Below are 13,647 nucleotides of genomic sequence, written 5' to 3'. Positions count from 1 at the left end.
AATACCAACAAAAAACGGATGTTTTTACAGCTTACGACACACATTCGCTTCCTTTCCGCCCTTAAAGTTAAATGTGACATTGTGCACGCGCGTATCAAGACCACATGCCGTCATTTTTTTCTATTTATTCACCCATGCTACTATCAAAGAAAAAAAAATTGATATAATTTGTCCCTTTATTATTCCGGAAGCGGTTATAGACGTACTTCCGTACACGGAATGCAACTTAGCATAATGTCAAAAATGTGAAGTCGAACCATTACGTGACCTCAGAATTCCACCCAAAATGGCGAGGATAGTGGCACATCCATCTCAGTTGGCGGTTTTTGTCTTCTCAGTCTTCATTGGTGAGTTATCTCTGGAAAAATAATTACTATCATACCTGTTAATTTTCAATGCAACAAATTGAAGAGGAAAACTTCTATTTTTTTTCCTATTTCGGTCGCTGAACTCCAACATATCCATGCTATAGATGGTTTGGCGAACTCTTTTATCCATAAGGGATGACAATACTGTGGTTAAAAGCGGAGTCCCTCAAGGAAATGTCCTTGGTCCTATTATATTTTTACTTTTTATCGATAAGCTCGATCAGGGAATCGATGGGATTGTGAGCAAATTCGCAGATGACGTGAAACTTATGGTGTTAGTCGGGAATCAAAGCGAAAGGGAAAAGGCTCCAGACGAACTTTAAGATGATTGTAGCATGGGCTAACGATTAAAGGGCGTGACCTTCAGCGTTGACAAACGCATGGTCGCTCATTTAGGCCCGAACAACCCACGTTTCATTTACGAGTTGAATGGCGTTATTATTCGGGATGCAACTGGGACCACCGTCACCATTGCGGAATCCTCATTGACGATCGGCTTACGTTTTCTGAACACTATTGAGCAGTAGTTAAAAAAGCGTACCGAATGCTCGGCTTCCATTCTCCTAAAATAATCCTTCCATTTTCCGGGGCTTAGTTCCTTTCGGCTAGGAGTATGCCCTCAGGTTTTGGATACCATACATAGAGAGGGACATTGAGTTGGTTAAGGGGGTGGCAGAGAGTCACGCGTGCTCTTTATAGCACACGGGGCTTAAGCTATGAAGAGAGTCTTGGTTCTTTCAAAATTTTTACATTAAAAGAGCGAAGATGTGTCTGGGGGGGGGGGGGGAAGGGGAATATGATAGAAGTGTTTAAAATTTTCAACAGGATGGATAAAATGTACCACGAGTTATTAATACATCGTCAGTCGACTTCTTTGACAAGGGGACACTAGTATCGATTGGTAAGGGATAATTCTAGGTTGTGGTGCCGCAGGGAGTTTTTCCATAATAGGGTTGTGAATAAATGGAATAGCTTACCCCCGGGGGCGTGACTTCTAACACAATTGATACGTTTAAAAAGAAGTAAGATGAACGTATTTGGGAAGAATCGAGAATCTATCCACACTTAGATGAGACAACCGTAATTATAATTGATTGAGGGCAGTACACTTATATTTTATCATAATTACTGGGTTTTATTGCTTTTATTGGGTTGCTGTATTTTTAATATAGTTTAGATATGTATTCGACAACTATATTCTTATAGGCGTCTTTCTTCAGCCACCTCGTTTGGCATTTTGTCTGTTGTGGCCTTTTCATTTGTATTTGAATTTGAATCAACTTTTTTGATTACTGGTTAATCCAGAGGTCTGGAATCAGCACCTCCTAGAGATAGAAGGCCTCTGCACTGTTTGCCATAAACGTCATTTAGACTACCTAGCAAGTGTGCCACATTTTGAAACGCAGCATCCTATTTCGTTTCTTCTTATTTTGAATCTTCCTGATTGGCTCACAAATACCGCATAGTGATTGGATGTGGGGCATAGAAATCATCAATTCTGAGGCCGATCATTTCTTTTACTCACAACGATGATACTGGCACGAGCAGGGGGGGGGGGGAAAGGAATGGTCCTTGTTTAGTCACGAACAAGACCTGTGTTCCGCGGACGAAACACGCGTTTTTTTTGCTGACTGTAAATTGGATATGAAAGATGTTTCTTCCATGACTATCGAAGTCGTTTCCAGCAGTCCGGATGCTTCAATTCCATCGACGTTTTTTGCAAGAACGAATCTTCCCTCACCATCGCGAAGCTTTATTTGCAACCCTGTGAACGAAAGGCGTGTGTCCCATTTTTGATTTCTCGTCCAATTCATGACCAAATTTCACAATTTTTTTATATATGATAATTGGTTACTTAGGTAACATATTTTAGAAGTTTAAAAAAAAATGGGTTTTTTTTTTTGCAATTAATTTAAATTTATAATTTATCAAAAGCCAATTAATATCGATGATTTAAATGTATTTAATTAATAAAATAATTGGTAATTATTATTTTAGGAAATCTCGCGTCACGCGGCAAAAGAAATTTTATAAAAAATTATTTCTGTTCATAGTTCATGGAAGAAAAGATTTCGAGATTGAAAATCAGGATAAAATTTCCGAAAATTTTATAATGATTTTTCATTTTTGAAAAGTCAAAAAATTATTTTCTTTGCACAAACTAGTTTTTGAAAATACTGTGGCGCCCTCCCTCATTAGGCCTCTCAATTTCTAAAAATGTTAATTTCATACAATATTTGTATGAAAATTAATTGAAAAAAAATTTAAACAAAGCGTTATGTGCACAACGTCGGTCAAAAATTTAAAATTCGTTATGAAACCATCGTTATTAAAAACGGAGGAAGTTACAAAATCGCTTATATACAGTCGAATCCCGTTTTAACGAATACCGTTATAGCGAAAATCTGGTTTTAACGAATACTTTTCTAATCTCCCAGAAATGTTTACAGAGGAGCAATGCTATGTAACCTGGAATTTCTTTATAACGAAGTGATTCCTCTGGTCTCTTGGAGTTCGTTATAACGGGATTCGACTGTATAAATACAAATACAAGGTCACAACAGGCAAAATGCCCAACGAAGTGGCAGAGAAAAAGATGCCCGTACAAATATGGATGTCATTATGTTTCGAAAATACAGCAGAAATTATAAAAACCGAAAACCATATATACATGATAAAAAATGTACAATGCCCACAAAAAATATCAATGGCTGTCTTATCCGAGTATGGATAGCTTCTGGATTCCTTGCCCTCCACCTTGCGAGCATCTTCAAGAGATTGTATTGGGTCTGGTAATGGTGTGAAACTTGAACCACAAAATGACGGCAACTCTCGAAAAATAGCATACTTTTGTATTTTTTTTTTTCACAGTTCGTAGCATTGGTTTCCTCGATCACGATTCCTGCAATGACAGGGTGAGACAGATTTGTCCTCAGTCGGGAAATGACTTTGCCAGAGAAATCGAATTTCTACCTGATGCAAATGTGCTGGGAAAGTACTGCGAGTAAGTAATCATAAATGCAGTTCATGATACTTTACGGTCGAGTCACATTAATGTGACCACCTGTTTATATCAAGAAAAACGGTTTAACGGCCCTTTCAAAGGGAGCGGATGCGGGTCCGGAAGAGGTTTTAACTATTGGTAGATAAACGGAGGCTTTCAGACGCCCGCAACTTGGAAAGTACAGTCCTGGCGGGAACGGGAAAAAGGTGGAAGTTATACATAGTAAGGGGCCATTCAAGTATTACGTAAGCAGATTTTTAGCCATTTTTGACCCCTCCCCTTGTGAGCAAAAGTCAGCAAACACTGCCCCCCTCCCCTCCTTGTCAGCAAAATTTCGTCATCAGCTTAGAATATTTCATATCTTCAAAAAAGGTGGTTGATGACGTAAGCAACCTTCGAACCCCCCTCTCCCTTTGTCATCAAAAGTCAGCAAATCCAAAACCCCCGGGTGCCAAAACTTGGTGCTCCGTTGTGTTCACTTCCAGTTAATCGCAGTGGTATCACATGTACCAAATAACCGGAATATTCAATAAACTGCCCAGTTTCAGACATACCGTGATGTTCGACTGAAAAGCCGATATTTATCCCGTTTTAAACTCGAACATATAGGTTGTTCAATCTGTGACATTTATGATTTCATACATGTCCAGAGAATACTTGCACACATCCCACCTTATACATCATCTAAATGCATTTACATCAACCCTGTCAATCAAATGTATGCCTTATTTCATTAACTACACACAGTTGAGTAATCAAAAATGAGAGGTTGTCACAATAATGCCACTCGATTGTGTACACAGGGTGTCCTGTAAGTGCTAGCACAGCCTTTATCTCATCAACCGTTCGTCTATATTGAAGTATAGTTTCAATTTAAAAAAAATGCTCGAAGTATAATCACAACTCATCCTGTACCAGTTTTGGGAGGGAAAATACCGTGTGCCACACAAAATAAAAAAAAAATTAATTAACTTTTTATTTGATCTCCCTGTGCTTAAAAGCCCAATTAGAAAGTTGTTGCCCTGTCTCTCTTGATATTCCACGTTTCTAAGTGCAGTATTCGCAGAGATATTGGAATTTAAAAAACGGAGAAAAGTGAGGGAGATAAGCGTTGCCGGTACTTCCGTATTTTCACTCTCAAATCTGGTAGAAGGTGATTCCTGAAAATATTTTGAGCATTTTTTAAATTGGAACACCACACCTCTACGACGAACGGTTGATGAGATAAGGGCCGAATCAGAACTTACAGGACACCCTGTATATCTGTTTCTGTGAAAATCCGAAATTTGCCCGTTCACGAATTGGCCGATTTCGCTGTAAATTGACCTAGCACAGGCCTGAATTTCGGGCATTGGCCAACCAGTTTGCGAGGTGGCAGCACTTCGGACTTTGGCAGTAACATGTCATTTCATAACTAACACATAAAAGGGTTATAATCTGAAATATTCATATTGCTACAAATTAAATGATCTCAACCGCTATTTCAAATAGCAATAAAAGAAAATCATGTGGGACATGAAATCATGTATTTAATGTTTCCAAGTAAGATTTCATATCAATATGATTTTATAGTGATTTCTCTCCTAACATAGGCCACTGATCGGTAACGTATTATGCCTGGCAGAGTTCAACGACACCTGTCCTCTAGAGCACATTCGAGAATTCATCGTGTTCCGGAATGTTCTGGAATTCATGCAGGATCTCTGTGACGAGAACACAGAGCTGGGGAAAGGTGAAAATCACGTGGTTTTTTTATCATTATTAAGGCAAATGTGATGTAAATCGGTTATCATGCATACTTACCAATCTATTGTCTTGGTAAGTTCGATGCATTTATCACTTTTACTGGAGATTATGCATTATAACTAAGTATTGTTGGGATATTTGATAATTATTGAAAGCATTATTACTTTTACCGGTGATTATGCATAACAACCAATTGTCGTTGGTATATTTGATAAATAGTTGAAATTTATCGCCTTTACCTGTGATTATGCGTAATACCCTAGCATAATTGGTGAATTTCATAAATATGAAAAAAATTCCAAGTGGGTCTAGTATGCGTGATGAATATAGTGCGGACCCCGATACAATGATAGAATACATGTATGAATTATCACGTATAGTGCGATTTATCGGGTTTACCAACGATGCGACGCTTGGGTATTATGCATAATCGATAGTAAAAGCGATTAATTTAGGGAAACTTATCAAATTTACTAACGACGCTTAGGTAAAACTATGCATAATCGACGGTATTAGTGATAAATTTACAGACATTTTTGAAATTTACCAACGACGCTTGGTACTATGCATAATCGGTAATAGCGATAAATTTAGAGAAATTTATCAAACTTACCGAAATACTGTGCGGTTATGCATAATTACCGGTTAGTATGCATAATAATCGGATTTATGACATTTATCGTAACATATCCGTAAATTATATTCGTGATTGAATGATAACCATCACTTCCAATACGAATTTTTTAAAATTCATTTCAGGTTATCGGGAAAACATTGACTGTGTAAATAGTAATAAGCGAACCATCTACCCACCTTTATTCAGTCTCACGGTAGAAATCTCAAGCTTCTTGGAACATCTAGAAGCAATCGGAGAACCCGTACTCAATGAAAAAATCACAATCTGCTTGTAAGTATGCTGTTGTTTGCGCTTCGTATACAGATTATGCAGACACACGGTATGTGCTTCGACGCAACATGTCATAGAACAGCGTTTCTCAACCGCCGGGCCCTAACATCAGTCAAACCGGGCTGTGAATGATTCATTGTCTCATTTTCCCCATTTATATCCCATTAGTCGTGTGTATGACAGGGCCCTTCTCCTTCACTCCCAGGGTCGTAGCGTGCCTTCTCGGTGTCCGAGGGCAGACTTTTCTTGGAAGTCCCCCTAGAAAAGTAGGGGTTTGCCCCACCCCCTCTCATTTTTTTCAATGACTCGTTTGGAAGTTAGTCTCTCTTGCAGATTATTTCAAAGAAACTCAAAATCTCCAAGAAATAAGCAAAATGAGAGTACTTTTTTTGTGGGCTCCCAATTCGTCTCAGGCCAAGGGCCCTCGCCCTGGTTGTCCCAACCTAGTTACGGGCCCACTTCCCCCTCACAAAAAAAAGGCTTTCAAAGGTTGAGAACCACTGTCATAGAAGGAAGGATATATTCACAGCAGGACGTCGTTACCCCTTGTTGGCAATACCAGGCTTAGGAATTCTGCGGCAAGGGTGACAAAACAATTTTCGGCCTTCTACGAATTTCTGTACTTACGTTTAACACCAAGAGCATACCTTATAGGCCCGGCGCATTTGAGCTCGAAATTTCAAGGATTTCATGAGGACTAATAATGAGCAGGTATCATCATCATCATCATCATCAGCCATTTTCGATCCACTGCTGGATGAAGGTCTCCTTTAAATTTTTCCATTTTACTCTGTCTGATGCTTTAACTGTCCAGTTGACTCCAGCCACTTTTCAGATCTCGTCGATCATCTTGTGGGGGAACGCCTTCTCGGACGTTCAACATTACGGGGGGTAATAATCTGGAATACTTGTGGTTCATCTGTTGTCCCGTCTTCTTGCAATATGTCCAGCTCATTTCCATTTTAGACGTTTAATTCTTTCCATGATATCATATACCTTTGTTTGGTTCCTTATCCAAGTGATTCGTTTTTTATTTCTGCTTGTGATGCCTAGCATACATTTTTCCATGCTCCTTAGTGTTGTCTGTAGCCTTTGTATCATCTTGCTTATGAGTGTCCATGTCAGCTCCGTAAGTCAGTGCTGGTAGCACACACTTTTATTGTTAGGAATAATGAATAGCATTCGGCTCTTCAGAATTACACAGTTTTTACCAAAAGTGCTCCATACAATCCTGATCCTTCTGTTTATTTCATTAATGATTCCGTTGTCCATGGTAATTTCTTGTCCCAGGTGTACATAGCTTTCTATTTCTTCTATCTCTGTGTTGTTGAGCAAGATTGTCCTCTTCAACGCAAAGAAGTTTAACATAACTTTAGTCTTTTGCGGATTCATTTTCAAACCCACCTGAATACTTGTCTTCGCCAGTTCTTGTTAATTTCTTCTAGTTCGTCTGAATTACTGCTGATGACAACGATGTCGTCTGCAAAACGCAAATAGTTGAGAAATTCTCCATTCAGTTTAATTCCTTTTTTTATCCCAATCCAGTTTTCTGAATACTTCTTCTGAAACAGCGGTAAAGAGTTTTGGTGAGATAGTATCACACCCTGTCTGACTCCTTTCCCAAGTTTATTTTTTGCTTTTCCTTTATCCAAACGAATCGTTGTAGTTGCTTTGTCATATATTTCCTTGATGATATTGATGTAAGTCTTCTCTACCCCAAGCTTTAACAACAGCAGATGTGAAGACAGAGTCAAACGCTTTCTCAAAATATAAAGGCCTTACACAATGGTAATTCGTATTCCTTGTGTCTCTCTACGAGTCCCCTGATTGTTTGGATACGATCCATTATACTAAAAACGAGTAGGTATACAGGTAGCAAGTAAAGTTCCTGGATTTTATTTTACTGACGAATCCTTGATCCTGGAGGCATACCTTCCAGTTAGAAAAAGTATCCAAACAACGCGTAGAACTCATTGATAGAACATACGTCATTCATCTGGCAAGGGACTGCATAGTTATCAAAATAAAGAACAAAAACTTCTTTCAAGGACACCCTGTCCTCAAATACCCAATAAGAAAGTTGTTGCCCTGTCTCTCCTGAAACCAAAAAAAATCGCAGGTTTTTAACTGCACTATTCACTGAGATATTTAAATTTACAAATCGAAGAAAAGTTTTGAAAGAATAGTATAAAAACTAACTGAACAACGCTTCTTTCCGTTATTTATGCTGCTTCCCCCCCCCCCCCAAATTTTCGAATTGAAATATCTCGGTGAATATTGGACTTGGAAACATGGGATTTTTTTGTGTTGGCCTCAGGAGAGACGGGGCAACAACTTATTAATTGCATTTTTGAGGACAGGGTGTCCGTATAAAATGTTTTTTTATACAACCCCTTGCAATACGAAAGATGTATGTAAGGCCTACACGTTATTTGGATACTTTTTCTAATTGGAAGTATGCCTCTAGGATCAACGTTTCACCAGTAAAATGAGGACTGAAGACTTTCCCTTATATAACTTACTCTGTATAATGTATTTATATTGTAATATACTAATGCAGTTTAATTTTTATTTGGATCAGGTACTTGAGAAACTTACGAAGGAAAATCGCAACTGCATTGACCGATGCATGTGGAGAAGAAACCTTAAGTGTCTTGGAGCACATGAAGAAGCCGTTCATGGTGCCATTCTGCCAATCTGCAGCTCAGGTACTCGCCATAGACAAAGCTTTCCATGATTTCCTCATGTTGGAAAATCGTGATCGTCCATAGAATATACATGGCATTCGTTCTGATCATGAGAACGAATATGTAAATAAATGCTTTTCCCATGGCGCTGAACGAACAGAAATAAACCTCAAGTTATAATGATTGAATGAAGCTTGTTTTATTGCATAGATTATCTGTAAATCATAAATGGAAGAAAGAATTATCCGGTGAATTAGAGGCCCAAAATAATTGAAGACATTTAATTACTTTAAAATTATTGCTTCAGTTTTAGTCAATTTTGAAATAATTTTTTTCGGTACTTTAATCATCATAAAAATGCGAGAGAATTTTCATTATTTATTAGTAATCCCCCAATTTTATAATGTAAAAAAAATATAGATTCAACACATGGGGGGGGGGCACAAAGCTGTTCCAATATCAGCCTTCTCATGTAAGGACTATGCATGTAGTCAGGGCTGGCGCCGTCTTAACGCATGTCCCCACTAGAACACGACCCGGGGATTTAAATTGGTTATCGGGGATGTAAATAACAATGTAAATTGGTTATCGGGTGTTTCCTATCAAGTGGGGCCCAAAAAAAACCCTACACAACCCTTTGCCCAGAGCAGGGCCAGAATTAGAGGGGGCAACTGCCCCGGGCGGAAAGTTTTAGGGGGCGGCAGTTTTAGGTGAGAACAAAGAACACTCTCGCAAAATTATCGAATTTCAAAGTTTTGGGGGCGGCAAAATCATGTTTGCCCCGGGTGGCTAAAATCCTAGTTATATGGCCCTGTCCCGGGGGGGGGGGCGGCTATCATGCTGTTGAAGCTGTCCTGGTCAGGGCTTACTTCAACGAATAGGCTAGCCAGGGCAAAGCATACGGCCTCGAACATTTTGGAACGAGCATGGCTCCCACAAGGGTATCAGCCCTGTGGGAGCCGGGACGAATGTGCATTTTTGTTCTTCATACTTTATAATGCAATGTAGAGGGCAAAGCGCGCAGAGACGCATACAAGCCTGACTGGCAGGGGGGGGGCATGGTTGCGCTACGGCTTTTGATTGTAATTCTGCAATACACAGGAATACGCAAATTGTCCCAATTTTAAGTCGAACAAAAATACAGTTATATAAAACATTTCACAGCATCTCCATTTATGTCATGAGTGCGTATATGAAGCAATGCTCAAAACCATATTTAAAAGAACAAATACTAAGAAATATAAAACATTTAAGTCTTTCGGTTTGAAAATTCACAGCCGGGGATGGGGGGAAGGAGACATGATTTCTCGGGAAAAAACATTGAAGAAAAGAAACCTCAGAGCATTTCATAGGAGCAGCAAAATCAGAAGCGCCTAGAACGGCGAGAGCCTGAAGTCCGTCTCTGCTGAGAGAGGCCCGTCGAATCCATCCCCTTATAAATACGCAGATGAATGGAACTTCATCTGTCAATCGAACTTGGCTTCTAACGTGATTGAATACTTCAGTTCATTTTCAAAAAGCCTGCCACCCTCCTGCTGGGGAAGAATTTAACTTTCGTTGGTTGTTTGACAGGCGCGTAATTGGCCATTACAAAAATTAAACGTTACAAAAGTTTTTGTCCCCTTTTGGAAAAAGGCTAATATGCTCACCGGCATATCCTTAGATCTTTGTCGTCATATGCTTTCTTTGTGTACGTTCGCCCGACTCTGGAGTTATGTTCGCAAGTATGGAGCCCTTACAAAATCAAGGACATACAGCTCCTCGAAAAGCCACAGAGGCCGTTTACTAAACGAATACCTGGCATGAGCGGTCTATCTTATTGCCAGAGACTTCAATTTCTGGGTTTACACTCACTGGAATGGCGTAGAATCGCTGCAGATCTGAAGATGTGCTACAAACTAGTCCACCAAATTGTTTATCTACCATCGAGAGAGCCTTTCTTTGAGGTCATAGACAGGCGAGTTAACCTACGTAGGCATCGCTTCCAAATAAGAATACCAACGGCTAGAAGGGATTGCTTTTTCCACGGATATAGATGCCGTGTGGCAAGAATATGGAACAGTCTTCCATCAGAACTTGTACGTGCCTCCTACGCAACATTTGCCTCCACTATTGGGGATTTCGACCTGACTCTGTATGCGAAGTGCTTCCCGTACTGACTATTATTATTATTATTATTATTTTCTTCCAGTATAAGTGCATTTCATGCCTTCTGGGGTTATTGTAAATAAATAATCTTACCTTGACGATCAACAAGAGGGAAAATAAGATATTTAGCTCGGCCGGCCCAATAAAGAAAAAAGGCCCATAAGCCCACCGGTTTCCACTCGAGGATTTATTAGGATGAGGACCCTACAAGTGGAGAAGTTGGATACCCGTGTAGTCAGGGCAAGGGGCCCTGTACGTGAAGAAGACGGATAACTGTGTAGCCACGCCATAAGGGCCCTACACGCTATGCAATGAATTTCTGAAGAGCTGTTGAGAACTGACACTATAACGAAACGGATGCGCCGTAAAGGCCAGTGTTGTGAAGCATCCAGATGTCTGCAAATATGTTTTGTGTGTAACTATTTATTGTTTTGACTTACAATGAAGCTCCGGAAGGGGCGGGAGAATTCGGTCGTGGGGAGTGATGTGGGTTTTTGGGTGGTCGGGTGGTGGCTGTTGGGGCTGAGGATGTTTAGTTGGGGTTGGGGGCGCAAACGTCTTGGTGGTGCCGGGTGGATATGCAGGGCTATTATTGGGTTGGGAATGTGAGGGAGGCGGGGTGACGAGAGAGTTGGTGAGGGGCGCCCTGGGGGCGTTGGATTTTTTTTGGGGTGGTTTCGCTTGGCTGAAACACCAGTAGGTTTTCCCGGTGCGTCCGCGGTCTTATGACCACTGTGCTTAAATTGCAATAGCGATAGAGCCTGGACGTGATCGGTTCATTCTGTATTCTGCATTGGTTTTCCATAAGGAATCACGTGTATAATTATCAGACAATCGATAGTTACTACCCTGTACACATATATATACAGTCGATGCTCATTATAACTACCTCATGTTATCTCGCTCATTCCATTATAACGACAAGTGGTATAAGGCCCAAATGTTTTCATAGAACGACAATCATATATGTTTTACTTTCAATACAACGACCCGCCCACTATAACCCCCCTCCGAACGAAATTTCTGGGCACCGGCCTGAGCTTCAGTGGTTTCGGCTCGGCAGCGATGAATCAGGGAATCAGTCTGTCAAGACCTGTAATTCTGTACATACAGATTAAAATATTTCTCTACCTTTACATTGATTTCAAAAAAAACCTTGAAAATTTTAAAGTAAGATCTTCATGATACGGTAGAACTTTGTGCAACATTATTTCGCATTTAAAGTGTATTTGAAATTTGAGAGAGAATTTCGAAAAATTCTCGTAGAAGAGGAACCGCAGTGTTTAAAATCATAAGGAGCCGCATTGTTTGTGCAGAATAGAAAAAGCGATAAATGCCAGGAAAGACAACCCTGAATACTTTGCTTTTTGCCAAGCCGGAAAATTAGATGAATTTCCAAATTATTGATCGCCATTTATCGTCTTTGTATGCGCCCCAAACCTCTTGCGATGACAGACGGAAAGCCCGACAGCAAGCGTGGAATGCGGCTTATACGGTTAAATTAAATTTTTGAAATTTATTTGATCGCAATTTATTATTCTTATCGGCGCCCCAACGTGAGAAACGCAAATCGCGACAAAAAGCGGGAAGTGCGTGGGGGTAATAACGTGAACTTAAAATTGGGAAATTTATATATGATTCAATTTATTGTTCTTATGGGTGCCCCAACGCCCCTCGCCACGAGAAATTCAAATCCCGACGGAAAGCGCGAAGTGCGGCTTATACGGCGAAATTAAATTTTTAAATTCGCGTGTCGGAATTTCGATCCTGTCGGGATTACGAACGGAACCCCTTTAATGGCATGTTAAAAACTTGTCATTTTCCTTCTATCTGGAAACATTCCATTATTAAAGTTATTCCAAAAACGAGGGAGATAAGTCTGTTTGCGAATGATTTCCGCCCGATCAGCTTTCTCCCGGGATTGTCAAAGATTTTTGAACGAGTCTTTAGGGCGAGATTATCTACAAGTACGTATCTCGAAGATAATAACTTTATCCGAGATGAGCAACATGCCTTTCGTAGCGGACACTCTTGTGTAACGCAATTGGTCCGTGTTGCAGAATACCTACAAAACGCTTTAATAGTTTGGATTATGTAGCATGTTTTGATTCAAACGTACAGAAGGCCTTTGATAAGGTTAAGCATGCCACACTCATTGCCATTATGATACTGAGAAGGTTTTCCCACTCACTTTATACATATGTTTCATAGCTACCTCAGGGATAGGACATTTCAGGTCCGTATCAAAAATGCCCTCTCTACTCGACGCCAACTTAAGACATCTATTTGTCAAGTAATCAACCCAATACTCTTAGAAGACCGGCCTTCCACTGACAAAAAAGAAATCAACCGGGCCGCCGGAATTCCAGAGGTTAGAGCATGTGTAAACGTGTAAATGATCAAAAGAGTGATCTATAAAGCAAGGAACCATGTCGACCAAAAGACGAACGACCAAAAGGGAGTGCGTGAAAGCATGTGAGTGACAAAAAACAGTATGCAAGCATGTGAATGACTAGAAGAATGACTTAGAAAGTGCATATGGAGAGTGACCAAAAGAGCGACTTGGAGTGATTGCAGGAGTGGGTGGGGGGGGGAGACGAAGCGAATTATAGCACAGGGAGGCGAATTCGAGAAAAAATTTGTCAAGAAAATTAGAATAGAATGGGTGAAAGGGCGGCAAAGTTTGTGTAGCCCACAGACTGTATTTGAGAGGGGTGACCGTTAGACAAGGGTTCGAAATAAATTATTTAAATAATCTTTTGCCGGGAAATTTTTATTTGGCCGTAA

The 13,647-nt window shown here is 40.1% G+C and overlaps 1 protein-coding gene across 1 annotated transcript; it reads left to right on the top strand.

Moving 5' to 3' along the window:
- Positions 1-76: 76 nt before the first annotated feature.
- LOC149071149 (uncharacterized) lies at positions 77-8,900 on the top strand. The gene is made up of 5 exons (XM_089248231.1): positions 77-347; positions 3,240-3,372; positions 4,965-5,104; positions 5,878-6,025; positions 8,607-8,900. Exons 1-5 carry the CDS (start codon positions 287-289, stop codon positions 8,794-8,796), a joined length of 672 nt encoding a protein of 223 aa, XP_089104357.1. The 5' UTR covers positions 77-286; the 3' UTR covers positions 8,797-8,900.
- The last annotated feature ends 4,747 nt before the right edge of the window (positions 8,901-13,647 follow it).

The sequence above is a fragment of the Pholcus phalangioides genome, unplaced genomic scaffold (assembly GCF_987345545.1).
Source record: "Pholcus phalangioides strain wild (caught in Gottingen) unplaced genomic scaffold, Ppha-v1.0 ptg000019l_1, whole genome shotgun sequence".
Taxonomy (NCBI): Eukaryota; Metazoa; Arthropoda; class Arachnida; order Araneae; family Pholcidae; genus Pholcus; species Pholcus phalangioides.
Note: the sequence above shows the minus strand (reverse complement) of the source record. Positions and strands in the feature narration are given on the sequence as shown.

What these genes read in the sequence shown, in the direction of transcription:
- LOC149071149 (XM_089248231.1), top strand. Translation starts at nt 287, where the DNA reads ATGGCGAGGATAGTGGCACATCCATCTCAGTTGGCGGTTTTTGTCTTC. An exon ending in TGTCTTCTCAGTCTTCATTG is followed by an intron (nt 348 to 3,239) that starts GTGAGTTATCTC and finishes TTTTTTTCACAG; the next exon opens with TTCGTAGCATTGGTTTCCTC. An exon ending in GTGCTGGGAAAGTACTGCGA is followed by an intron (nt 3,373 to 4,964) that starts GTAAGTAATCAT and finishes CTCCTAACATAG; the next exon opens with GCCACTGATCGGTAACGTAT.